Below are 25,674 nucleotides of genomic sequence, written 5' to 3'. Positions count from 1 at the left end.
ACAAAAAGAAACAGACTCACAGATAGCATAGAAAACAAACTAGTTTGTTACCAGTGGGGAGAGGGAAAGGGGGAGGGGCAAGGTAGGGATATGGGATTAAAAGGTACAAACTACTATGTATAAATAAGCTACAAGGATACACTGTACAGCACAGGGCATACAGCCAATATTTCATAATAACTATAAATGGAGCATAACCTTTAAAAATTGTGATTCACTATGTTGTACACCCGAAACTTATATAATACTGTACATCAACTATATCGCAAATAAAGAAAAAAAGACTTCTTAAATCAATGTGCAAAAGATAAACGTGGACTCAGAAAAGACGGTACAAAGTAACTTGGACACTATCAATGGCGGAAAAACAAGCGAGAACAGCTCAATCTCGGCCAAGATAACAGGCTTAACCAAGTCAGATGATTTATTCTTGAGGACAAAAGGGGCACCCATCATGCATCTCACTTAATATTTACACTTGCACCTTGTGTGGAGGTTTACGTTTTGAATTAGAGAAAGTCGTGGTTTTACAACTCAAGCAAATACTGCCGATCCCACGAGCCGCAGGCTCTCTCGCTGTGGCCTTTTCCGTGCTCCGATCCCCTTCCGAAAGGGCTTCGAGGTGAAACAAAAACCTGTCTGGCACCGGAGCCACCCGCTCCTGGGCTAACGGGTGTGGCCCGGGTCGGCCGGGTCTGACCCGCCACCCGGAACGGCCGTCGCCACGATCCCGAAGAAGCGGGCAGGTGCGTGCGAACCGAAACTTCTGCGAGCGGAGCGAAGACGCGCCTGTGGCGCAATGGCCGAGGCCTCTTCGCCCCACCCACCCGGGGCCTCGCAGGCGACAACGCAGCTTCACGCTCTGGGGACAGAGGCCCTCACTTTGTCGTCACAGGGCCGATGATCAGGGGGCGTCGAGCCTTCTCCCTCCCGCTTCTACCCTCCTCCCTTTTCCCCTCCCCTCGCCCCTCAGGCTTCTCCCTCGTTCCTCTCTCCCTCCCTCTGGCGTCCCCAGCCGAGTCCCGCTTCCGGTCGGCGGCAGTCCCGCCTCTTCCGCCTTTACAGCCGAGGTGGCGGCGGAGGCGGCGGCGGCGGCGGCGGCGGCGGCGGCGCCTGCGCGTCTTCTGTCAGGGTCAGCAGGCGGGTCACCTGGGCGGTCCACCTGCGCGTCGCGGAGCCGCGCCCTGGGGGTCGATGGCGATGAACTATAACGCGAAGGATGAAGTGGATGGTGGGCCCCCGTGTGCTCCCGGGGGCACCGCTAAGAACCGGAGGCCGGATAACACGGCCTTCAAACAGCAACGGCTGCCGGCTTGGCAGCCCATCCTTACCGCCGGCACGGTGCTCCCCACCTTCTTCATCATCGGCCTCATCTTCATCCCCATTGGCATCGGCATCTTCGTCACCTCCAACAACATCCGCGAGATCGAGGTGAGCGGACGGGAGGCAGCGGCGGTGGGAGTTGGCGCCGCCGGGGAGCGGGGTCCCCCCGCCGGCCCGACTCCTTTCTCGGGTCCCGGGGCTTGACAGGCGGGCCCCGCCCTCCCCTACCTTCTCTCTTCCTCAGTTTCCTCTTTCTCTTCCTACGGGTTTTCTGAATTTGCAGTTTTGCCCGCGCTTCCTCTCGCTGTTTACCGGGTTAGAGAGGGAATGAATGTTTAATGCAGAGTGTGGGTCGGGGGAAGAGCGCCCCTTTCCTGGGCGGTGTGTGTGGTTTTAACTTCCGACGGCGGTGGAAAAAAGAAACAAAGAAAAAGAGAAGTGGAAGGAAGTTCTGTGGAGATAAAACGCCGGGAGAGTTGACACGGCCAGAGTGTCATTACCTGTGTGGGGATTATCCCGGGACACGGAGATTAACACCTTGGCCATTGTTGGGGAAAAGGACCCAGAGTCATAGAGGCATTGATGATTTTTATGTCAAGAAGGTGTCATGTTACCAGATCACATATTAGGACGTGGGACCGAGGTGTGTACAGTACCTTTTGAGTTAGTAGATGCTTTTAGTTATAGGGCATGAGGTAAAAGGTAACCTGAAACTTCAATTCCGGTTTTGCCTTTAGGCTACATTGATTAATAACCATGCCGTACATTCGCCCTAGTTTTTTTTTTCCCCCAAACTTAAAAAAAAAAAAAAAGAAAAGAAAAAGAGTCAATGACCATAACACAGAGACTAATTTGTGAATTGTCTACTGAACATCTTACTTTTATAAGACGTGTTAGAGAAACTTGGGGAAGCATCTTGACTTTTGTCAACGAAAGAATCATAGTATCTTCATCCATCTGCAGTGGTGAACATAGGTTGATACAGAATGTAAATACTTTGTGTAGATGTCCAATATTAAACATCTGCTCGTCTACTTTTCTTGAATATCTGAGAAATATTTTTATCTGTTCGAAAGGCGGGGAGCTGGTACAGAGTTCTCTTGATTTCTTCTATTCTATCAGATTGTGTCATTTTTTTCCCCTCTAATTTTATTAAATACTTAAAAATTATGCATGCTTTTTAATAGGGCTTTCAAAGCAATTTTATTTCAACTACAGGAATAGGCATACTTTCCAGTTTAATTCACAATGTTACCTGTAAAAGCAAAATCGTTATATTTTTTAATTGTACAGTGCTCATTTCTGTGTTAATAATAGTAATAAGAATTGTACAATATCTACAGCCTAGTTTTTAAATCTTTTACTAAAAACGCATTTTCAGTTTAATAACTAAAGAAAGTAACACAGTATGTTTCTTAAGCATAAAGTTTTGTTTTATCATTTTTATCTCCTAGTAGTCCTTCAAATGTAGTACTTCTTGTTCTCCCAACTGCACGAGGACCACGCGTATCAGGATGTGAGCAAAGTGGTGTAATACAAGGACCGTGGGCTCTAGGCCGTCTAGTAAATTCCAGCTCAGCCACTAACTAGCTCAGTTTATTGGAAAACAGAATCTCTCTGAGCCTCAGTTTCCTCACCTGTAAAATCGGTAAATAATGCCCATCTTGTGAAACGTGAGAATCAGAAACAATATAGGTAATATTCCTGGCACTAAGTTTGTACAATAGTTACTATTACTGTGATGACCCCGAATCAGGAGATGAGAAATGGAGTCAGAGGGGTTGGTATTTGCTAGTAAGCGAGAAGAGTATTGTAAAGTTGAGACAGAAACCAAACCCAGATGTCTTGATGTTCAGTCTTAAGCTTCCACACTACACTAGGACCCTTACTGCAATGTTAGTAATTAAGTAGAAGAAAATTTAACGTTAGAAATTTCGTCATCTTATTTAAACTTCTTAGGATTTTTTTTTTTTTTTTAGGATTTTTTTGATGTGGACCATTTTTAAAGTCTCCATTGAGTTTGTTACTATATTGCTTCTGTTTTCTGTTTTGGTTTTTTGGCCATGAGGCATGTGGGATCTTAACTCCCCCACCAGGTATTGAACCCGCACCCCCTGCATAAGAAGGTGAAGTCTTAACCACTGGACTGCCAGGGAAGTCCTTGAAACTTCTTAGGATATTAAGATGAAAGTAGCAATAGTTTGGAATTTTATATGATGAGTATTTACTAAATTATCAGAACTCACCTTCTATAGATATTTACTATACTATGAAGATAAATGTTTACTTTCTTTAACACTTTCGGATTCTGAAATAAAATAAAGTTCTTCACACCAAGTAGTTGGTGAAATGGAAATTTCTTAAAAAAATTTTTTTTAAATTAATTTTTATTGGAGTATAGTTGCTTTACAATGTTGTATTAGTTTCTGCTGTACAGCAAAGTGAATCAGCTATACGTATACATATATCCCCTCTTTTTTGGATTTCCTTCCCATTTAGGTCACCACAGAGCACTGAGTAGGAAATTTCTTCAATAGTTCTCATGTACATAGTTCTGATTTCAAGTTGCCTGAAGAGTCTTCTGCAGCTTGATCTAGTTAGAAGGGCACTAAAGTTAAGAGTCAAGGCATGAGAGTTGAAGTCCCAACTTTTACTCCCTAGTTTGTGATCTTAGGCATATTTTTGAGTCTCAATTTTCATTTTACTTGAAGAGCCAAAAGATTTAGACTAGGTGGTCTCTAAGAGGCTGTTCAACTCTAATCTTCTATGACTTCCAACTTTAATGCGATTTAAAGAAAAACGCTGCATATTCAAATTCTTTCACCTTTGGAACCAGAGGAAATGAAAATTAGGAATGATTAGGAATTTTGTACCAATGCTCACATAGTTATGCAAATAGAATAAATTTTAAAAAATTGGTTGATTATGTGGAGAATTCGTTCAGAATTGGGTCTGGAGTTATTAGAAAAACCTAGGGAGCTTTCCCAAGACACACATGCTTGTTTCCGACTGCTGTCCACCCTTTGCCAGCCACTAGTTCAGTAATCAAATATGTTGAGGGTTATTAAAAGTAAATGTGTAGGGGACTTCCCTGGTGGCGCAGTGGTTAAGAAGCCGCCTGCCATTACAGGGGACATGGGTTCGAGCCCTGGTCTGGGGAGATCCCACATGCCACGGAGCAAGTAAGCCCGTGCACCACAACTGCTGAGCCTGTGCGTCTGGAGCCTGTGCTCCGCAATGAGAGAGGCCGCAGCAACGGGAGATGCCGTGACAGTGAGAGGCCCGCGCACCGCGATGAAGAGTGGCCCCCTGCTCACCGCAACTAGAGAAAGCCCTCGCACAGAAACGAAGGCCCAACACAGCCATAAATAAATAAATAAATAAATTTATAAAAAAAAAAAAAACTAAATGTGTAACGAGAAGCTCTTGGCAACATTCACTTCCATACTATAAGTTGCTCACAGCTCTTTAGCCTACTGCCTCATTATTGAAAATTTTAAGAACTTGTATTTCTGTGTTATCAATACATCAAATTACTAGGCCAAAGGAGACTTGTCCAATCAGAATGCTTTTGTAATATAGCTTAAAGTGCTAAGATCAGAAATCCAGACTTTTTAGGTATAAAAATCAGAGGGTCTTCATCCTTTAACCAGAAATTTTATACAAAAAATTACTACTCTTGTAAAGCATGTTGGACTCTCCTAAAAAGGGAGTAAAAAAGGTATTTAAAAATTTTAATGCTTATATTTGGAAGGATATCTCCTCCCCCCCATTAGGTGTATATATCTTGTTTAGTTGGTTTGTAGATTTTCCATAATCTAATAAAGTTATTAGAAAACTAAAGTTGTTAATTTTATCATTCATAAGAAAATATTTTAAATATTTAATATCTCGTTAAGACTAAGACTTAATATCTTCATTTATTATTAGCAGCAAGGAATGAATATTTTCTGTAATTTGGCAATTGTAGGAGTCAGGCACGTCTTTCTAAAGGTAGTGTTTTTCTAGTTGAGGGCCCTTGTTGGTGAGGCAGAGATATTAATTGAATGGGGCTAACTTGAAACAGGTAGGAGGTATTCTTAATTTTTGCAATTTCACACATTTATCAGTGTGAAGTTATATAGTTATAAATTTTTTTTTTAATTAATTAACTTATTTTTGGCTGCGTTGGGTCTTCGTTGCTGCGTGTGGGCTTTCTCTAGTTGCAGTGAGCGGGGGCTACTCTCTGTTACGGCGCGGGGGCTTCTCTTGTTGCGGAGCACGGGCTCGAGGCACGCGGGCTCAGTAGTTGTGGCACGTGGGCTCAGTAGTTGTGGCTCGCGGGCTCTAGAGCGCAGGCTCAGTAGTTGTGGCGCACGGGCTTAGTTGCTCCGCAGCATGTGGGATCTTCCCGGACCAGGGCTCGAACCCATGTCCCCTGCATTGGCAGGTGGATTCTTAACCACTGTGCCACCTATATAGGAAGTCCTATATAGCTGTAAATTAATGGTTAGGACCAGATGAGGACGTTATTCTGAGTGATATTCAGTATAAACTTAAAACAACATTTACTTCAAATTAATATTGCCAAAGTGTTCAACATACATTTTCATCAAATTTTAGTGGATTAGGCACTAAAAATTAGGCAAGTGTAAAGATTTTAATAGTCAAATGAATTGCAGTTGCTTAGAAGTTGACTTAGAAGTTGACTCTTGGAAATTAAGAGGTTTGTGGTGTTAGTGTTATTATTTGTTCCTCATGTAACTTTAGTACTTAGGGCAAGGCACGACAAAGTAAATATGGCTAGCCAGACCATTTTTTTGAAGCGCAGGAACTGAGAATGGTTTTACAGATGAACATTTGCAGCTGAGTTTGATGATAGGGAACACTGACTTTGAACTCCAATAATGAGAAATGTTACCCCCCGCAAAAGAATTTTATTCTTACTAGTAGACCTGTGTTACCAGAAAATTGTACACAATTGTTATTATATGTTGAACTTCGTCAATAAAAGTTTGTGCAAATTTGTTTTCTCTCTGTTATATAAGAACCTACAAATATCCTCTTGGTTTGCAAAGCCTAAAATATTTACTTTCTGGCTCCTTACAGAAAAGAATTTCCTACCCTTGACTTAGAGTTTTAAAGAGACATACTGGCAAATTTAGCAGTTGTTACAAAAATAGCAGTGTTTAACTTATACATTCTAATCCTCAATAATCTTTTCAAGGTAAGTGTAGTGATCACTGATAATTGCTTGTGTTCTACCTTCTTTGTACAAATAGATGTAGAATACCTTAGCTGAATTTACCATTAACCTTGGCACAGGTAATATCATTCTTCATTTCTGTGTCACAGTCAGATAAAGTTGAAGCAACTAAAGAAAATTGTTTTTGAAATTTTTACTTTAATTACCTTTTGTCTTCATTACAGCCTCTAGAAAGGACAAATAATTCTTTTTTATTTTGATCTTTTATTTTTTAATTTTTTTCTTTTAAAGATAAATTCTTTAGTGTGGAATCAGTTCAAAGGGGTACTTAAAAATGCCGTTTTTAATTTAATCTACTTAATACTTAAAATGACTTACCTTATTACTCAGCATTTTGTTGAGTGACCTGTTTAGGTATTATATTGATTTCCTTTGAGACAGATGTACATTCAAAAATGCAAGTTCTCCAGTTCTTATGCAGGGTAAAAATGGCATGTCCTTCAAATTCCTCCTTTCCCACCACATTAAATTCAGTCAGTTTCTTAAGAATGGGATGCATTTTTAGAATTACTAAGAAGAATTGCCAGTTTGATTTAGGAGAGCAATTACAATGGTAGCAGAACAAAGTTGAGAAATATGATAACTCTTAAACTAATCCATTCATCTCCATCTGTTGTTCTGCTTTGTCTCTGGCTCTTTGTGTTTTGAATTTAAGCTATTGGCAGGTCTCCAGTTTATCATTATATTCTGCACTGTGCCTTGTATGCTTTTGACATTTAACAGGCATTAATTTTTAAAAATAAGGGAACTGTAGTTCCTGTACCACCTGGTAGCCTCTTTCTTTCTAGGATAAGTTATGAACTATTATCTTTAGTATAAGCTTTTTTTCCCTACCTTTATTAGGGTTACAATTGACAAAAATTGTATATATTTACAGTGTTCATTGTGATGGCTTGATATATGTATATACTGTGAAATAATCGCCATAATAAAGCTAATTAACATGTCCATCACTTCCCATAGTTACTCTCTTATTAAAAAGACAAGCGATAACAAGTGTTGGTGAGGGTGTAGAGAACAGGGAACTCTTGTGCGATGTAAATTCATACAGCCATTATGGACAAGAGTATGGAGGTTGCTCAAAAAGTTAAAATATAGAACTACCAGAAGATCTAGCACTTCCACTAGGTATACATTTAAAGGAAATCAAATCAGTATCTCGAGGAGATATCTGCACTCCCACGTGCACAAACTTTGTTTTTATACCCAAATGGATTTTATTACAATCTGGACGTTAGGCCAGGCTGCCCTTGAATTTTAGCTCATGAAGGATATAGTGGTCTTTTGATGGTAAAAATTCACAGACTGAGTTAAATTTATCAAGAGTTTTAATCAACATTGAGCATTTTCTGTATGTAAAGTGCTGCTCTGGGCATAGTGGGTGACAGAAAAAAGTTTGTGGACAGGGCCTCTTTTTTTTTTCCTCCTCCCTCAAACAGAGAACCCTTCTGAAGGTACCTGAACCTGGAATCTACTGGGGGGAGATGAAACATACATATTAAAGGAAAACCAAGCATTGCTAGATGAGTGGCACAGACAGAAAGAATATGCCTTAGTAGTCCAAAAGAAGACAAGATTACATCTGTCTCTAATAACCATGGAAAACCTTCTGGTGGAAGTGGGCTTTGAGCTGGAACTTGAAGGATAAATAGCACTTCTAAAGAGGAGGTTGGATGCATTCCAAGAAAGGAGATTTATATGAACAAAATTGTAGTGGCAGGAAATCAAAAGGTGTCTAGAGAAAGTAGGAGTAAGGGTAAATAAGCTGGTGCCAGGTTGTGGATAGACTGGGTATTTGATAATGATGAAACCGTCTAACTTAGATTGGGACTTGAACCCACGCGTCGGAACGCGAACCGAGCCAAAACCCAGACTGAGACTTGAACCCACGGTCTTTTAACTGAGATCACACACCTGGTCTCAGGACTTGGGAGCGGGCTGGGGAGAAACACACTCCACAGACAGAGCATGGGCCATCTCGTAAGGCGAGAGCGGCCCCAGGATGTGGGGTTGTCAGTTTTTATAGGGGTGGGTAATTTCATAGGCTTATGAGTCGGAGGAATATTCCAGCTATTTTGGGGAGGGAGTGGGAATTTCTAGGAATGGGGCCACTGCCCACTGTTTGACCTTTATGGTCGGCCTTGGAACTGTCCTGGCGCCTGTGGGTGTGTCATTTAGCTTGCTGATGTGTAACAGTGAGTGTATACTGAGGCTCAAGGTCTAGTGGAAGTCGACTTGTCCGCCGTCTTGGATCTATTTGGTTCTAAGTAAGTTTATGTCGCGTCCTTGGGCTGTGTCATTCTTTTAAAGGTTGTGCCCTGCCCCCTTCCCTCCTGTTTCAATGAGATGGTGGTGTCCACCGTAGAACGGTTGCAGTGAAGCGCGGTTAGATTTACGATGTATTATGGAAGTAGAGCTAATAGAATTTTCTCATGTAGTGGATGTGTTGGGTGTGAGAGAAATTGTAGAATCAAAGATAACTCTAAGATATTTTGGCCTGCATTGGAAGGATGGAATTGTAATTTTGTAACCAAGCAAGAGCTTGTGTGCCTGGTTGCAGAAAGACAAACTCTGACAGCAAGCATTTGCAGCAAAGTGTAGGGGTTTATTTGCAGGGTGCCATGCAAGGGCATGGGAGACAAGCCTCAGATCCACTCCACCTCGGTCTTTGGGTTAGGGGTGTTTTAAAGGGGCAGAATGGTTTTGGGAATCAGGATATCTTTGGTTTACAGTTCTCCGGCCAGGTGGTCCATGGCTCGGGGGTCTGTAGGCTCATCTTGCCCTGGAGAAACAGCCTGAGTTTGTGCGTTAATGATGGTATCTACAACAAAAATTTTAGTACATTAAGGATGTTATCACAACAGCAATCTTAGTCATCTGACTCTGGATGATTAGTGTTCACTTAGCACAGAATTGAGGTCCGGGAGGACAAAAAAGGGAATAAAGCTTTGGAGAGACAGATTAATCATAAACTCAGTAAGGAACACGGTTTTAGGGAAACTCGGCTTCAATTTATCAAGATGGGGAAGACTGTAGAAAAAGTTTTAGTGTGATAGTAGGGGGTTGGGGTGTGAGAAGCTGAGTAAAGAGTTCTGTTTTTCACTTGTTACGATGAGATGCCTTTTAAACATCCAAGTTGGAAATAATGAGTAGACAATTGAATATATGAGGCTAGAGTTTAGGGGGAAGGTTGAGACTGGGTTTAAGCACTGAGGACTCATCAGCGTAGATGATATACAAAGACATAAGATGGAATGAAGTCAAAAGAGTGATTATAGGTCAGAAAAAGTGAGAACATCCAAAGGAAGCCCGGAGTCACTCCAGTGTTTATAGAAGTTGGGGAGATGAGGAGGAACTAGCAAAGGAGACTGAAAAGGAGCAGCCAGTGAGGTAGGTGAAAAACAAGGGAAGTGTGATATTCTGGAAAGCAGTTTCAAGTAGAGTGTGTGAGTAACCATGCCCAGCGCTGATAGCTGCCGTAAGTGGAGGGCTGAGAGCTGGCTTTGGGGTTCACACCATGACAGGAGCGGCCTCTCAGTGCATGGCGCCACCGTCCACACGGGTCTTCAAGCCGGCAACTCTGGGAGGCTACCTAAACTTACCATCCCATCTCTAGGTGTTAAGTTCTATGGGTTTTACTTTCTCTATATTTTCAAAATCTTTTTTCCCATTACCACTGCCTTTTTCTCAGTTTATATTCTTAACATTTCTCATCTGAATTATTGCAGTAGCATTCTTTTTTTTTCTTTTTTCTTTTTGCGTTCTAGTCTGGCATTTTCTTTAGTCTTTCTGCATGTTACTGCCAGAGTGATCTTTTAAGCAGCCTAATCTGAATATCTCATTCTCTTGCTTAAAATTTCTTGTGTGTCTCCCTGTAGCATTCAGGATAATGTTCAAAACCCTTAATGTGGAATGTAACTTTCTTCATGATAAGCTACTTTCTGTTTCTCCGGCCTCATCTCCTACCACTCCCCTGCCCTTTGCTCTAACCATAGCAAACTGCTGTAGTTTATGGAATGTGGCATGCTGCTAGATCTACCTGAAATGTCCTTCCTTTTCTTGTTCTACCACGGTTTTCAAATTACGTTCCTGTCAACACTATGGAAAGTCTTCCCTGATTTCTCCCCTTTCCATTTTCAAAGAAAATTATATATATAATACTACAAGATCAAACATGTATAACTATGGTATCCATCCATATCTGAAGGCAAACAAATTTGCTTATTGAACAGTAAAAATTCAGCAAACAAGTTTTTTGGCAAATGCTGCAAGCAGAAGAGGGCTGATGATGATTTTAAAACTGGCAGATTTTTTTGGTGCTTATTTTAGAAGGAGGTACTGTTGTATACCTATTAGTTCTGAAAAGCTGGAAACCATAGACCAACCTCCAATTACATGGATTTGTAGTTTAATTTCTAAATTAATTAAAATGTAAGAACGATTATGTGACATTTAATAACATTGTGCATCACTATGCTGAGTAAGTTGGCTATTGTTCTAAGCTCTCAGGTCTCACATTATATACAATTATATTTAACTTTGAAAAAGTTTTTAGAAATTATTTGTTATTCCTTGATTTTTAAAACGATAGAATGTACTTTTTCTTCTCCCTTTTAAAAAACTGGCATGAAGTCTCAAAGCTTGATTTGTACTGGAAGAAGTGAGAGTCAAATTCAAGGATACTAAGCATATTGCTAAGGAAGAATTGACAGAACTTGGGTGCTAATTCCCAAGATGATGCCAAGATTTTGAGCTTGGATGCTTGGGACAGTGGTGGTACCATTTATAGGCATCAAAAGACCACAGTTGGGTGTGAGATTATGGGGTTTAGTGAATCATCACCGTTGATTTCTTTTTTTTAAGTAAAGTTTTCAGTGAAGCGTAATGCCCCCACCCCCCCCGCCCCCTGCCCCAAATTAATAAATCACATATGTCTGACTTAGTTTTGGAAAGATCACCGTAGATTTGAAATAGAGAGAGATGGTAAGAGTTTCAAGTGGGAAGGAAGAAATTCAACCAAATGAATACATCTAGGGATATAAAAATGGGACTGGGGGGTGAAAATAAGACCAGTGATGATTTAGAGAGGAGAGTATAATGTATGAAATATGATATGAGGTAGCATGAGGTTATTGTCAGAAAGTAGCACTGGAGCCAAAGATAAAAGCCACTAATGTTTGAACATCAGTTACATGACTATACAAAAACAATGTTTTATATAGAAAAGACCATGTATTTCCTTAAAATAAAAGCCCTGCTTTACTCATATTAACTGCTTATCTGTTCCTTTGATCTACCTTGTTACATAGATTGCAGCATAATTAGCAAAGCCCTTTTCATAGGTTCTGTCCTAGGCAGTTTTTATAACTTGATACTTTTGTAAGAGTTTTAAGGGGTAAACTAAAACTTCAGGTTGGAATTTACTTTTTCGTTTGTAGAAGTGCATTAAATGCCAGATATAAAAACTTAGTGTATGAAAATTTATATTATAAAATTCTATTTCAGATTCTAAAAGTTAAGATGGTGCTAGAATGACATCTACCTATCATAACAAAGTTGTTGTTTTTGATCTGTATTTTAGGTGAAAACTCTGAAGATTTGGTAGTACTCTTTAAAACATCAGCATATTCATGAACAGTGCCAATTTTATTTTTAAAATATAACATCTTTTAAATTGACTTCCATATTTCTAAATTATTGTATGGTGCATGTTATTCAGGATTAATGGGAGGCAGCAGTGCAGTCTAATGGAAAGAACAGCAACTTTGGAGCTAGACAGATATGATTTTGTCACTGTCATGGATTGAATTGTGTCCCAGTGAAAGATGTGCTGAAATCTTAACTCCTAGTACCTGTGAATGTGACTTTATTTGAAAATAGAGTCATTGCAAATGTAATCAAGATGAGGTTATTCGGGTGGGCTCCTATCCAGTATGACTGGTGTCCCTATAAGAAGAGACAGGCACAGAGGGAAGAAGATGTGAAGACAGAGACATAGGGAGAATTGCGTAACAGCAGAGACAGAGGTGGTATGATGCAGCTGCAAACCAAGGAATGCCGGCCGCTGCCAGAAGCTAGCAGGAGGCAAGGACGGTTTCTCCCCAGAGTCTCAGAGGGAGAATAGCCCTGCTGACACCTTGAATTCAGACTTCTAGCCTCCAGAACTGTGAGAGAAGAAATTTCTCTTGTTCTAAGACACCCAGTTTGTGGTATTTTGTTTCACCAGCCCTAGGAAACTAATAATTGTCACATACTAGCTGATTGGCTTTGGGCAGTCATTTAACCTCTGAATCTCAATCTCTCTGTAAAAGATTAAAATAGTTCTGGTATGGAATAGACATTTGGGAAATTATAGCTAGTTTTTCTATTGCTATTCTTTCTTCAAAGATAGTTTATATTTGTATATCACCTAATTCATTCATTTATCATTTCCACCTGTGAGTATGAGACTTACTGATTGAATTAGAAGTAAACATCTTTTCTGTGGCTCCCACTCAGATTCTTTAACCTACAGAAACATGCAGAAGATTTCATGTGACCCATAGAATTTTATTAGGATATAAAGGATTGAACATGTTCTATAGCTATCAGTTTAGAACTAAGCTTTTGATTTTTTAAAAACTAATCTTCAAAAATAAAAGAGTGACTGAATTAAAAAAAAATTCCACTTTTAACAGGCTCTAAATAATTTAAGTATGTGTCGACTGAAGAAAAACCCGTAACCTAAAAGCTGGGAGTTAAGTTTTGTTTGGGGATCTTACTGAGGACTGCAGTCCAGGACACAGCCTCTTGGCTCTTAGAAACTGCTCCGAGGAGGTACGGGAAGAGTCAGGATGTGGAATCTCTGCTGGACTAACCACAAAGAACAGGCAGCCAAAGTTCATGATTTTAGTGCTTTTCTGTGTATGGGAAGATGTGAGAGTCTGGACTCACTGAAATTATACCTTACACGTGCGTCTTAACTATCTCGGGCCGGTATCTAAAACACAGAATGCTTCCTGTTTTTCTTCCATCCTGAATCTTCCCTCAGGGTGCACCGTTGGTGGGCAGCTGCGGTGGCTCATGGCTTGACCCTTGCAGAGCTGGGATGGGGGCCACATTCCCTGTCCACATGTGTATGTTTATTTCTTTCCTCCACCCCCTTTATCTGATGAGCTTTTTTTTTAAAATTAATTAATTAATTTATTTATTTTTGGCTGTGTTGGGTCTTCGTTTCTGTGCGAGGGCTTCCTCTAGTTGCGGCAAGCGGGGGCCACTCTTCATCGCGGTGCGCGGGCCTCTCACTGTCGTGGCCTCTCTTGTTGCGGAGCACAGGCTCCAGACGCGCAGGCTCAGTAGTTGTGGCTCAGGGGCCTAGTTGCTCCGCGGCATGTGGGATCTTCCCAGACCAGGGCTCGAACCTGTGTCCCCTGCATTGGCAGGCAGATTCTCAACCACTGCGCCACCAGGGAAGCCCTGATGAGCATTTTTGAAGGGAATTTTTCTTATTGATGTATTACCAATTTAATAAAAAAGAAGCATTTTAAATACTTTTTAAAATGTTCGGTACTCCACAACATCCTGCTGTCTTTTTGTGCCTCTTTTACTTTTCCTCTCACTCTCTCAGTCAATCAATGCCCACCTTCTTTCCTACTCAGGCCTGGGTTATGCAAATTACCTTGTCTACAGTCATAGTAATCTCTGTGGAAAATTCAGTGCTGTCCCTCATGTTTGAGCTTTGAGTAGGAAGCAGTGTAACTTGCATTAACTTCCTCTGAGGCAAGAACGTGGACCATGGCTCAGCCTTTACAGCCTTCTCTTTTTGCCGAAGATCTCTGAGTAACGAAGCAGGGAAGTTGGCTGCTGTTGTGCCACACCAGTGGCATCAGTGTGACTTATAAAACTAAAGAATCTGCTCTAGGCACCTAGGGCAAGGTTACGGTCTTGACCTTCCTATCCCCTAGCCCTCTGCCTTGCCTGATGGTAACTGCACGAGCTTCCTTGTTGCTGCTGAGGTTACTGCGCCTCGTGTGTGCAGCAGTGCTGGTGGAGGGTGCCTTCTCCTGAAGCTTCTGATACCGTCATTTCTAAGAGTTCTAGAACAGTACTGGGATGGCCTCTTCCACGGCTCTATCCCCATTTTGTCACCTGGACTGCAAAGCCACACTGCTCTAGCTTATAGTGGCTCGTCACAAAAGCTACCCCGTTAGCTTCGACTCTGCAGTCCAATTCCACTTTCCTAGATTTTCCTTGTTACTGGTTGCCAACTGTTTTATAAATGGACACTGTAGAAAAATTAACTGGAGAACCCCTGATTGATCATCAGATCTTTAACTCAGAACTTTGTCCTAAATTCATGCATCTTGGGTTTGTTCCTGTGCTAAGCCCTCCATTAAGAGATTGTCCCTCTTGGTACTGTCTCCCTGTAGATAACATCCACTTGTCAGCTCTCATGGGGAAATTTGCTAGATACTGGATTAGGTATGTGTTTCCATAGTACTTCTTTTACCAAAACACCCATTCCATCTTAGTGACCGTGTTCTGTATTAGAGCTCCATGTGGTTAGGTATTGGGTTGAGTCCCTCTTGCCTGGAACACACAGACACTCAAGTAAATATTAAGTTAATAAGTGATTCTTTCCTGACAGGGTGTTCAGGAAGAAATGAAAGTCTCGTTATCTTAGACTTTTTAAAAAATCTGTTGTTATATCAATACAAGTGTTTGATTATGTTAGCCTCCTCTGTCTCCGTTTCCTTATTTCCTTTTTTTAATTTTAATTTTTATTTTTTTGGCTGCGTTGGGTCTTCATTGCTGCACGCGAGCTTTCCCTAGTTGCGGCGAGCGGGGGCTGCTTGCTCTCCGTTGCTGTGCGCGGGCTTCTCATTGCTGTGGCTTCTCTTGTTGCGGAGCACGGGCTCTAGGCGTGCGGGCTCAGTAGTTGTGCCTCACGGGCCCAGCTGCTCCGCGGCATGTGGGATCTTCCCGGATCAGGGATTGAACCCGTGTCCCCTGCATTGGCAGGCAGATTCTCAACCACTGCACCACCAGGGTAGTCCCATTTCCTTATTTCCTGCAGGACATTTTTAACACTCAGGGTTATTTAGCTTTCAGAGGCTTTGTTGTCAGCAATATTAACCAACTCTGGGTAGCTGACAGGGGAAAGGGATTTATTGGAGGAGATTGGGTAGCTCTCACACAAAGTAGATAGGAGGTCTAGAGGATCGGGTTTGGAGACAGGAGGGAAGGAAGGGAAGTTTGGAAGCAGAAACAGTGGCTCAGATGCCACAGCTGCTGTTGAGTTCCCTGTTAGACTTCTGCCGGGCTGCTGATCTCATCACACCCACTCCTCTCCGATTTATACGGAGATTCAGTTCTCTAGTCTCAGTCAGGATTGATCCTATGTATGCTTTTGTCCTGGCTCCTGGGGTTAGGGAGAGGAAGGACTCATTTATTCCCTTGGCTTCTGAAGTGGAAGTTGGAGCCCTGCCTGCCTCCGAAACTCTCCACCAGGAGAATTCCCCAGGGCTTGGAAGTGTGTTTGGGTGCTGGGCACCCAAATTAACAACAACAATAAGTCACAGTTATCCCCCAGATTTTTCTTCATTCTTATAATCTGCAGGCTCTGAGTTTGTATATCAGAAAGGATGGTATGTTCATTGTGCAAGAGGACATAGGATGGTGGAGAGAACAGAGATTTTGGAGAAAGGCAGAGCTGGGTTCAAATTCTTGCTGGGTGACCTTGGGAAAATTACTAAACCTCTCTAAATGTCAGTTTCCTAGGTTAAAATAAGGAAGATAAAAATTAACTTTTCAGGACTACGTTTTAATGAGATGGTGTGTGCTAAGTGCTTATAATGTCTGACACTTAGTATGTACATTCAATCAACAGTGGCCAGTAAAACAAAGCATGTGGTTACGGATCCAGTTTACCTTTTAGCGTTGTCTCGTTTCCTTCCAACATGAAAACTCTCCACACATCCAAAGCGTTTATGCTCGTCGTCCTTAAATGTACCTGTGCTCTCTACCTTCGCGCTTCTCCATATGTCGCCTTTTTCCATCCTTTTTTTCCTTTTAATGGCTCAGTTCAAATCCTCTTTTCTTCTCAGTGAGAAAGTGCTCGTCCATCTAGTACTTACTGCCCTCTTTGCCGTTCAGTTTAGCACTTAATGTTGATAGTCATTTTCTTTGTGTTTATGCACTATCTTTGATAGTCTTCTGGAGGGCCAAGGGGACTGACTGTGGTGGTGAAGAAGCAGTTTAGTAGAAGGAACATTGGACTTGGAGTAAAAAATCCTTGCTTCTAGCGTAGCACCAGCAACTGCTATTCGTGTATCCTTGGGCAGGTTTCTGAATGTTCTCTTTATGTAAAATGAGGATAATACTATAGGATTTTGGTGAGGATCAGATGAAATATGTGTGGAATAGAAAGGACTGTGTAAACTGTATCGACTAAGTATAAGATATGATTACTTTTGTATCTTCATGTCATGCCTTGCACATAGTAAGGCTTAAAATGTTAATGACAATTTTTTTACTTTCAGAATTTCCTGGAATCAAAAAACATGCAATTTTTTTGTACATTTAAAAAAGTATAATTAAAAGATTGTGATGAAAATGTTATAGCTATTCTTTGAAGTATAATTTAACATTCAGCAATAATTCTTGGTTTCAAAAAATGTTCAGTTTTAATATACTGTAGTATAATTTATTAGATTTCACATTCCATTGTATTATTGTTGTTCAGTTAAATAAAGAATATATATCTTTGCTTAATCACAGCTGATGATCTGTCTTTCCTCCTTTGCCCTAGAAAATAATTTGAAAGAGAGTGGTTTAAGAGGTTTCTGTTCAGGGCTTCCCTGGTGGCGCAGTGGTTGAGAATCCGCCTGCCAATGCAGGGGACACGGGTTCGAGCCCTGGTCCAGGAAGATCCCACATGCCGCGGAGCAACTAAGCCCGTGCGCCATGGCTACTGAGCCTGCGCTCTAGAGCCCGTGAGCCACAACTACTGAGCCCGCGTGCTGCAACTACTGAAGCCCGCGCACCTAGAGCCCATGCTCCGCAACAAGAGAAGCCCACGCACAAAGCCCACGCACCACAGCGAAGACCCAGTGCAGCCATAAATAAATAAATTAAATAAATAAATTTATTTTAAAAAATGGGCAGAAGACCTAAATAGACATTTCTCAAAAAAAAAAAGAGCTTTCTGTTCAAAGGCAAACAATATGGTAATAGGCCCAGCTGACAACTTTTTCTTTTTAGTCCTTAAATTTGACTTAGAAGAGAGAGAAGATGTGCAGAGATTATTAAATAAAAAAAATTGAAAAAAAATTTAATATATTTTAATATAGAATTTTGAATATAGTTCATTTTTCTAAATGGTCTCATCTTTTCTTTCATCTTGTCAAAATCATAAAACTTGGCTTTTAAGTGCGATATTGTGCATGAATAAGCCCTGGGTGGAAAGCTGTGGCCCCGCAGGTTTAGTGAAAAATTATATATGCTTTGCCTCTCTTCATTTAGGAGACCTGTTTTTTTAGCTTGTTTTAATTACGTGCCTAGCTTCTCTTAGATATTTGCAGTGAATGAAAATTTTCTGTAAACAAAGTTTCATTAGTAAGTAAGCTTTGATGGAGGACATTTCAGTAGTTTATATTGGAATTTGACAAAACCAAGTTTTATTAAGCGGTTTTGTGGTTTTTGAAAAGCAATTAGATGTAATTTTTTTTATTTTAAAAAAATTTTATTGGAGTATGTTTGATTAACAATGTTTTGTTAGTTTCAGGTATACAGCAAAGTGATTCAGTTATGCATATACATATATTCATTCTTTTTCAGATTCTTTACCCATATAGGTTATTACAGAACATTGAGCAGAGTTCCCTGTGCTACCCAGTAGCTCCTTGTTGGTTATCTATTTTATATATGGTAGTATGTGTATATTAATATCAAGCTCCTAATTTATCCCCCCCACCCCGTTTCCCCTTTGGTAACCATAAGTTTGTTTTTGATATCTGTGAGTCTGTTTCTGTTTCGTTAATAAGTTCATTTTTTATTATTTTTTAAATTAGATTCCACATATGAGTGATATCATATGATATTTGTCTTTCTCTGTCTGACTTATTTAGTTTGATAATCTCTAGGTCCATCCATGTTGCTGCAAATGGCATTCTTTTGTTCTTTTTATATGGCTGAGTAATGTTCCACTGTATATATGTACCACATCTTTTTTTTTTTAAGATTTATTTATTTATTATTTATTTATTTTTGGCTGTGTTGGGTCTTAGTTGCGGCATGTGGTATCTTCGCTGAGGCATGCAGGATCTTTCGTTGAGGTGTGTGGCCTTCTCTCTAGTTGTGGCATGTGGGTTTTCTCCTCTCTAGTTGTGGTGTGCAGTCTCCAGGGTGTGTGGGCTTTGTAGTGGTGCATGGGTTCCAGAGTGCGTGGGTTCTGTAGTTTTGCGGCACGTGGGCTCTAGTTGAGGCACGTGAGCCCAGTAGTTGTGGCACGCAGGCTTAGTTGCCCCACTGCATGTGGGATCTTAGTTCCCTGACCAGGGATCAAACCCGCGTACCCTGCATTGTGAGGTGGATTCTTTACCACTGGATCACCAGGGAAGTCCCTATGTACCACATCTTCTTTATCCATTCCTCTGTTGATGGCCATTTAGGTTGCTTCCATGTCTTGGCTGTTGTAAATAGTGCTGCAGTGAACATTGGGGTGCATGTATTTTTTCGAATTATGGTTTTCTCTGGATATATGCCCAGGAGTGGGATTGCTGGATAATGTGGTAGTTCTATTTTTAGCTTTTTAAGGAACCTCCATACTGTTCTCCATAGCAAGAATAGGTACAATTGTAAATTGTACCAATTTACATTGCCACCAACAATGTAGGAGGGTTTGGTAGATGTTGTAATTTGATGCTCTATTTTCTATATACATATTTTAACCTTTTTTTTCAATTATGAAAAGAAATTGAATATCCATATGTAAACTTTAAATGTTCAGTTTCAGAAATAAAGATTAGTTGGCTTTTTTGTTTTTACTTTATTAAAGACAGTTAATTAGGGTTGCTCATGATAAAATTCTTATTTATCAAGAGAGTGATAAGACAAGTCATAGTCTAGGAGAAAAAATTGTTAAAAGGCATATCTGATAAAGGACTATTACCAAAATGTACAAAGAACTCTTAATAGTCAATAAAAGAAAATGGAAAACCCTATTAAAAATGGGCAAAAGACCTGAACAGATACCTCACCTGACAATATCTTAGTCAGCTTAGGTTGCTGTAACAAAATGTAGATTAGGTGGCTTAAACAACGGGTACTCATTTCTCACAGTCCTTGAGGCAGGGATGTCCAAGATCATGGTACTGATAGGTTCAGTTCTTGGTGAGAACCCTCTTTCTGGCGTGCAGATGGCCGCCTTCTTGCTGTGTCCTTACCATGGCATAGAGAGAAGGAGCTCTGATTTCTTTTCCTCTTCTTATTAAGGATACTAATCCCATCATGGGGGCCCCACCCTCCTGACCTCATCTAAACCTAATTACCTTCCAAAGGCCTACCACCAAATGCTATCATATTGGGGATTAGGGCTTCAGCATAGAATTTGGAGGGAGAGGAGACACAAACATTCAGTTCATACATTCTGCCCCTGTGCTCCTCAAATTCATGTCCTTCTCACATGCAAAATACTTTCATTCCATCATCAGCCCCAAAAGTCTCAACTGGTTCCAGTATCGACTCTAAAGTCTAAACTGTCTTCTCAATATCATTTTAATCAGATATGGGTGAGACTCAAGGTATGATTCATCCTGAGGCAAAATTTCTCTCCAGCTGTGAACCTGTGGAACCAGATGTGCTTCCAAAATTCCATGGAGGGACAGACATAGTATAGACACTCAAATTTGAAAGGGGAAAAAATGAAAAGAAAGGGGTGATGAGTTCCAAGCAAGTCTCCAAAACCTAGCAAGACAAATATCATCAGATCTTAAGGCTTGAGAATAATACTCTTTGGTCTAACACTCTGCCTTCAGGATCCACTGGGGTAGAAGTCCTGCCCCAAGGCTCCGGATTGCTGCCGTCTGGTCTGTTGAACTCCTCCCCCAGTATGAACCGAGGATGTAGCCCTGATGATCTCGAAATCATCTTTGGGATCATTCTTCTCATCTTGGAGAATCAATAGCACATTCTGTAGCCGAATGGCCGTATGGGCCAGTCCTGTAGGATCTAAGCAAGTCCCTCAGCTTTCCTTCATTTTGTCCCTTCTCTTTCCCCTTCCGTTCACACTGGCAGTGTTTCTGCTGGAATGGCTGATTAGGTCCGTGGTTCTAACCCGCACTAATCTCTTTATCGAATGATTGTTCAGCTACACCGTAGTATTCTCTTCAGAACAAGCTTTCTCATTTTTTGTAGTATGGATAGGTTTGAGAATTGTCCAAATCATAAGTTTTGGTCCCTTTTTGCTTAACATTATTCCTTATTCCATTTGTTTCTCTCTTCTTCCATTTTACTATAAGCAGTCAGGTGGAACCAAGACACTCTTTGAACACTTTGCTTGGAAATCTACTTAAATATCCAGTTTCATCCCTCACAAGTTCTACATTCCACAAAACACTAGAGCACACTTTAGCCAAATTCTCTGCCACTTTATGACAAGGATCACCTTTTTTTCCATTGTCCAATAATGTTCCTCATTTCTGAGTAAGACCTCACCAGGATGGCCTTTTACCATCTATATTTCTACCAATATTCTGATCACATTTATTTATTAATTCTCTAAGGAGATGGAAGCTTTCTTTCTAACTCTCCTCATTTCTGTCTGAGTTGTCACCAGAATCACCTTTAATGTTTATATTTCTAGCATGCATCTCAAATCTCCAGCCTCTAACCGTTTCCCAGTTCCAAAGCCACTTCTGTCTTTTTGAGTATTTGTTAAAGCAGCACCCCACTTTTCAGTACCAAAATCTGTCAATTTGGGCTGCTATAAAAAAAAAATAATATAGACTAGATGGCTTAAACAACAGACATTTATTTCTCACAGTCTTAGAGGCTGGGAAGTCCAGATCAGGGTGCTGGCAGATTCAGTTCCTTCAGATTCTTCACCCTGACAAGGGTGAAGACCCTTTTCCTGACTTGTATTGATAGATGGCTGCCTTCTCACTTTGTCCTCACGTAGCTGAGAGACAGAGAGAGAGAGAGAGAGTGTGAGCGTGAGCGTGCTCTGGTCTTTCTTCTTCATCTTAGGAGGATACTAGTCCTATCACGGAGGCCCTACCTTCATGACCTCATCTAAACCTAATCCAGGGACTTCCCTGGTGGCGCTGTGGTTAAGAATCCACCTGCCAATGCAGGGGACACAGGTTCAATCCCTGGTCCAGGAAGATCCCACATGCTGTGAAGTAACTGAGCCTGTGCGCCACAACTACTGAGCCTGCACGCCACAACTACTGAGCCTGTGCTCTGGAGCCCTCGAGCCACAACTACTGAGCCCGCATGCTACAACTACTGAAGCCCTCATGCTCTAGAGCCTGCACACTGCAACTCCTGAGCCCACGCATTGCAACTACTGAAGCCCGTGTGCTCTAGAGCCCACATGCTGCAACTACTGAAGCCTGCATGCCTAGAGCCTGTGCTCTGCAACAAGAGAAGCCACTGCATTGAGAAGCCCGCACACCTCAACGAAGAGTAGCCCCTGCTTGCCACAACTAGAGAAAGCCCGTGCGCCGCAACAAAGACCTAACGCAGCCAAAAATATAAATAAAATTTAAAAGATAAATAAATAACCCTAATCCAATGTCCCCACCTCCAGATTAATCACATTGGGAATTAGGGCTTCAACATATGAATTTTGGGGGGACATAAACCTTTAGTCCATAGTACACAGATGACAAGTAAACAAGTGAAAGATGCTTGACATTGTCATTAGGGAATTGCAAATTAAAACAACAACTAGAGAAAGCCCTCGCACAGAAACGAAGACCCAACACAGCCATAAAGAAAGAAAGAAAGAAAGAAAGAAAGAAAGAAAGAAAGAAAGAAAGAAAGAAAGCAAGCAATAAAAAAAAAAAAAAACGCTAAACATACTCTTACCATGTAATCCAGCATTTCTACTCCTTGTTATTTACGTAAATGGGCTGAAAACTTAGGTCCACACAAAAACCTGCACATGGATGTTTATAACAGTTTTACTTGTACTTGCCAAAACTTGGAAACAACCAAGATATCCTTCAGCAGGTGAATGGATAAATAATCTATGGTGGACCAAGAAAATGGAATAATCTTTAATGCTAAAAAGAAATGTGCTGTCAAGCCATGAAAAGACAGTGAGGAACCTTAAATGCATATTCCTAAGTGAAAGAGGTAAATCCGAAAAGGCTACGTACTTTATGATTCCAATTATGTGACATTCTGGAAAAGGCAGAACTATGGAGACAGTAAAAAGATCCATGGTTGTCAGGGGTTAGGGATAAGAGAGGAATGAATAGACAGAGTACAGAGCATTTTTTAGGCAGTGAAACTATTCTGTATGATACTGTGATGGTGTATGTATGTCATTATACCCTTGTCAAAACCCGTGGAATGTACAACACCAAGAGTGAATCTTAAGGTAAACCACTGCCTTTGGATGATAATGATGTGTCATTGTAGGGTCATCATTGGTGACAAATGCCTTACTCTGGTGAGGGATATTGATAATCAAGGAGATTGTGTATGTGTAGGTCCAGGGAGTATATGGGAACTCTGTAGTTTGCACTCAATTTTGCTGTGAACCTCAAACCACTCTAAAAAATAAAATCTATTTTAAAAAATTTGTATAATGGAAAAAGTTTTCTCATTTTAGCTCTCAGGTCAGGTCTTCTGACAGCAGCTGGTGTACTGCAATTCAGTTCTGACACTGACCACCTGAGTTAGTGTCAGACTCTGCAGGTGTAAGGGCACGGTCCCCAACACTGTGCTTCGGGACCACTCAGTCACCAGCTGCGAGTCAGGGCCCCAGGCTACCCATACTTCTGACCAACCGGCTACAAACCCGGGAGTTCCCAAGCCCCCCTCCCCCAGACTGCCCTCACTTCACATGCCAGTTGCAAGTTCAGAGGTCTCCAGGCCACTTGCATTTCTGACCAACTGCCTAAAAATATGGAAGGTTACTGTAACTTCTCTCAGGTTCCATCATTTGCTGGAATGACTCAGAACTCAGGGAAGTGCTAGCCTTACAATTATAGTTTTATCATAAATCATATAAACTAGGACCAGCTAAATGAAGAGACACATTTGGCAAGGTCTGGGAGAGTCTTGAATATAGAACTTCGTGCCCTCTCCCTGTAGAATCAGGGCACATTGATGGGTTAACCAACCTGGGAGCTCACCTGTGCTTTGGTGGCCAGAGTTTTTATTGGAATTCCATGATGAAGGCATGATTGATTAAACATTGGCCACATGATTGAACTAAATTTCCAGCCTTCTCCCTCCTTCCAGAGTTTGGGCTGGTCCAGAGTCCCTAATCACATCTAGTCTTTCTGGTGACCAGCCCTCACCTGAGCCATCTCCTTAGCATAAACTCTGGTGTGAATCAAGGGGCTTATCGAAAACAAATACACTCTTATCACCAGGGGAATTTTAAGGGATTTAGAGGCTCCCTGCCAGGAACCCAGGAGAAAGATAAGACAGATTCTTAATTATCCAACACCAGGTTTTAAAAAAATGGTAGCCCTTGAGAAACCTGGTAGTTTTTTGTCTGTGTGTTTGTTTTTTTAATTTGAAAATGTGCCATGGAAAGCTGAGATGATGGAAAAGTTGTTTAGACTTTATAGTTATTTAAATCTTTATACATCATGCAGTTTGAATTTTGTATTTATGATTTTATGCATAAATGTATTTCTTTTGGTAAAAAGGAGAGATGAGCCAGTAGGATGACATAGGACCCTTTCCAGTTTTTACACCTCACACTGTCAAAATAAACAGATGATCCTATAAAAAGTTTTTTTCTGGGCTATTATTGCTCCGTCAGACTCATTTTTCCCTCTGATAGCAAATTATTTCAGAGTGTGTCCACGTTCTCCAAGGAAGTGTGCTCAGTTATATTTTTCTCTTGCAGATTGATTATACCGGCACGGACCCTGCCAGTCCCTGCAATAAATGTTTGTCTCCGAACGTGACGCCTTGTATTTGTACCATTAACTTCACACTGGAACAGTCATTTGAGGTCTGTATTCCCAAGTAATGTTTTAGAAAAGCCATGCTTTAAAAAATATTGATATTATATTAAATTTTTTTTTTTTTTACTCGTTATTTTCTTCTTGTTGAGATGTTGCTTTAATTTATTGGGAATCTGTACACTTTTGAGGAAGATTGTTTTGCTTTGCTATTGGATTATGCCGTCTGATAATTAAATACATTAATTTAATAGTTTATTGTAGTTAGTAGTTTAGATTAAATTTAAAACCTATTCTTTTTCTGGAAAATTTTATAACTGTATAAAAATTTTTTTTATATCAAGTTTCTATCTACATCTACTTGTATGTAAAAAATTATTGCTCAAACTGTTTTGCCTACTTTTAATACTATAAGTTTTACTTTGGAAAATAAATACGAATTCACCCATTATTTAATTGCATTATTTTTTCATCAGATATGATACTTTAACATAAATGCAAACACTTAGTAAAACCTTATTGACAAGCAGTTAGAATACCATCCGTGTGTGTGTGTGTGTGTGTGTGTGTGTGTGGTCTGTGTGTCTTTTGCATTCACACTTATCTGTCATTCTTCTTGGAAACTGAGCAGATGCTAAAGGACACAAAGATTCAGAAATAGGCATGACAAGACCCGTTTGTGTTCTCCTTTACCTGAAAATTGAGCTTTAAAAAATTATTGTTTTATTCTTCAGGGAGCAAAACTGCTTTAATACATGCCAACTTTTTAGATTTTTATAGCTATGCTTTAGATTTTTGTAAAGGTCGCGATGACTTCTGAGGTCCCTAGTAGATGGTTGCCATCTATTGGTTGTGGGTGCTGTTGCCCTGAGATAGGGGACTGTAACGCTCCCTTTTTAAAAAGTATGAAAATAAATGAGGGAGAAGACAGGAATTTAATTATTTTATTTTGTTTTGGCAGAAATAACATAT

At 40.7% G+C, this 25,674-nt stretch overlaps 1 protein-coding gene across 1 annotated transcript in view; it reads left to right on the top strand.

Annotated features, from left to right (window-relative positions):
- Positions 1–1,045: 1,045 nt before the first annotated feature.
- Positions 1,046–25,674, top strand: part of TMEM30A (transmembrane protein 30A) — a 43,188-nt gene continuing 18,559 nt past the window's right edge. The window contains exons 1-2 of the mRNA XM_082405094.1: positions 1,046–1,431; positions 24,645–24,752. Coding sequence (XP_082261220.1) covers positions 1,195–1,431; positions 24,645–24,752 — 345 coding nt within the window. The 5' untranslated portion in view covers positions 1,046–1,194. The remainder of the gene's footprint in view (positions 1,432–24,644; positions 24,753–25,674) is intronic.

This window comes from Balaenoptera borealis (assembly GCF_965194805.1).
Source record: "Balaenoptera borealis genome assembly, chromosome: 9".
Classification (NCBI taxonomy): domain Eukaryota; kingdom Metazoa; phylum Chordata; class Mammalia; order Artiodactyla; family Balaenopteridae; genus Balaenoptera; species Balaenoptera borealis.
This window is presented reverse-complemented; position numbering and strand designations above follow the sequence as displayed.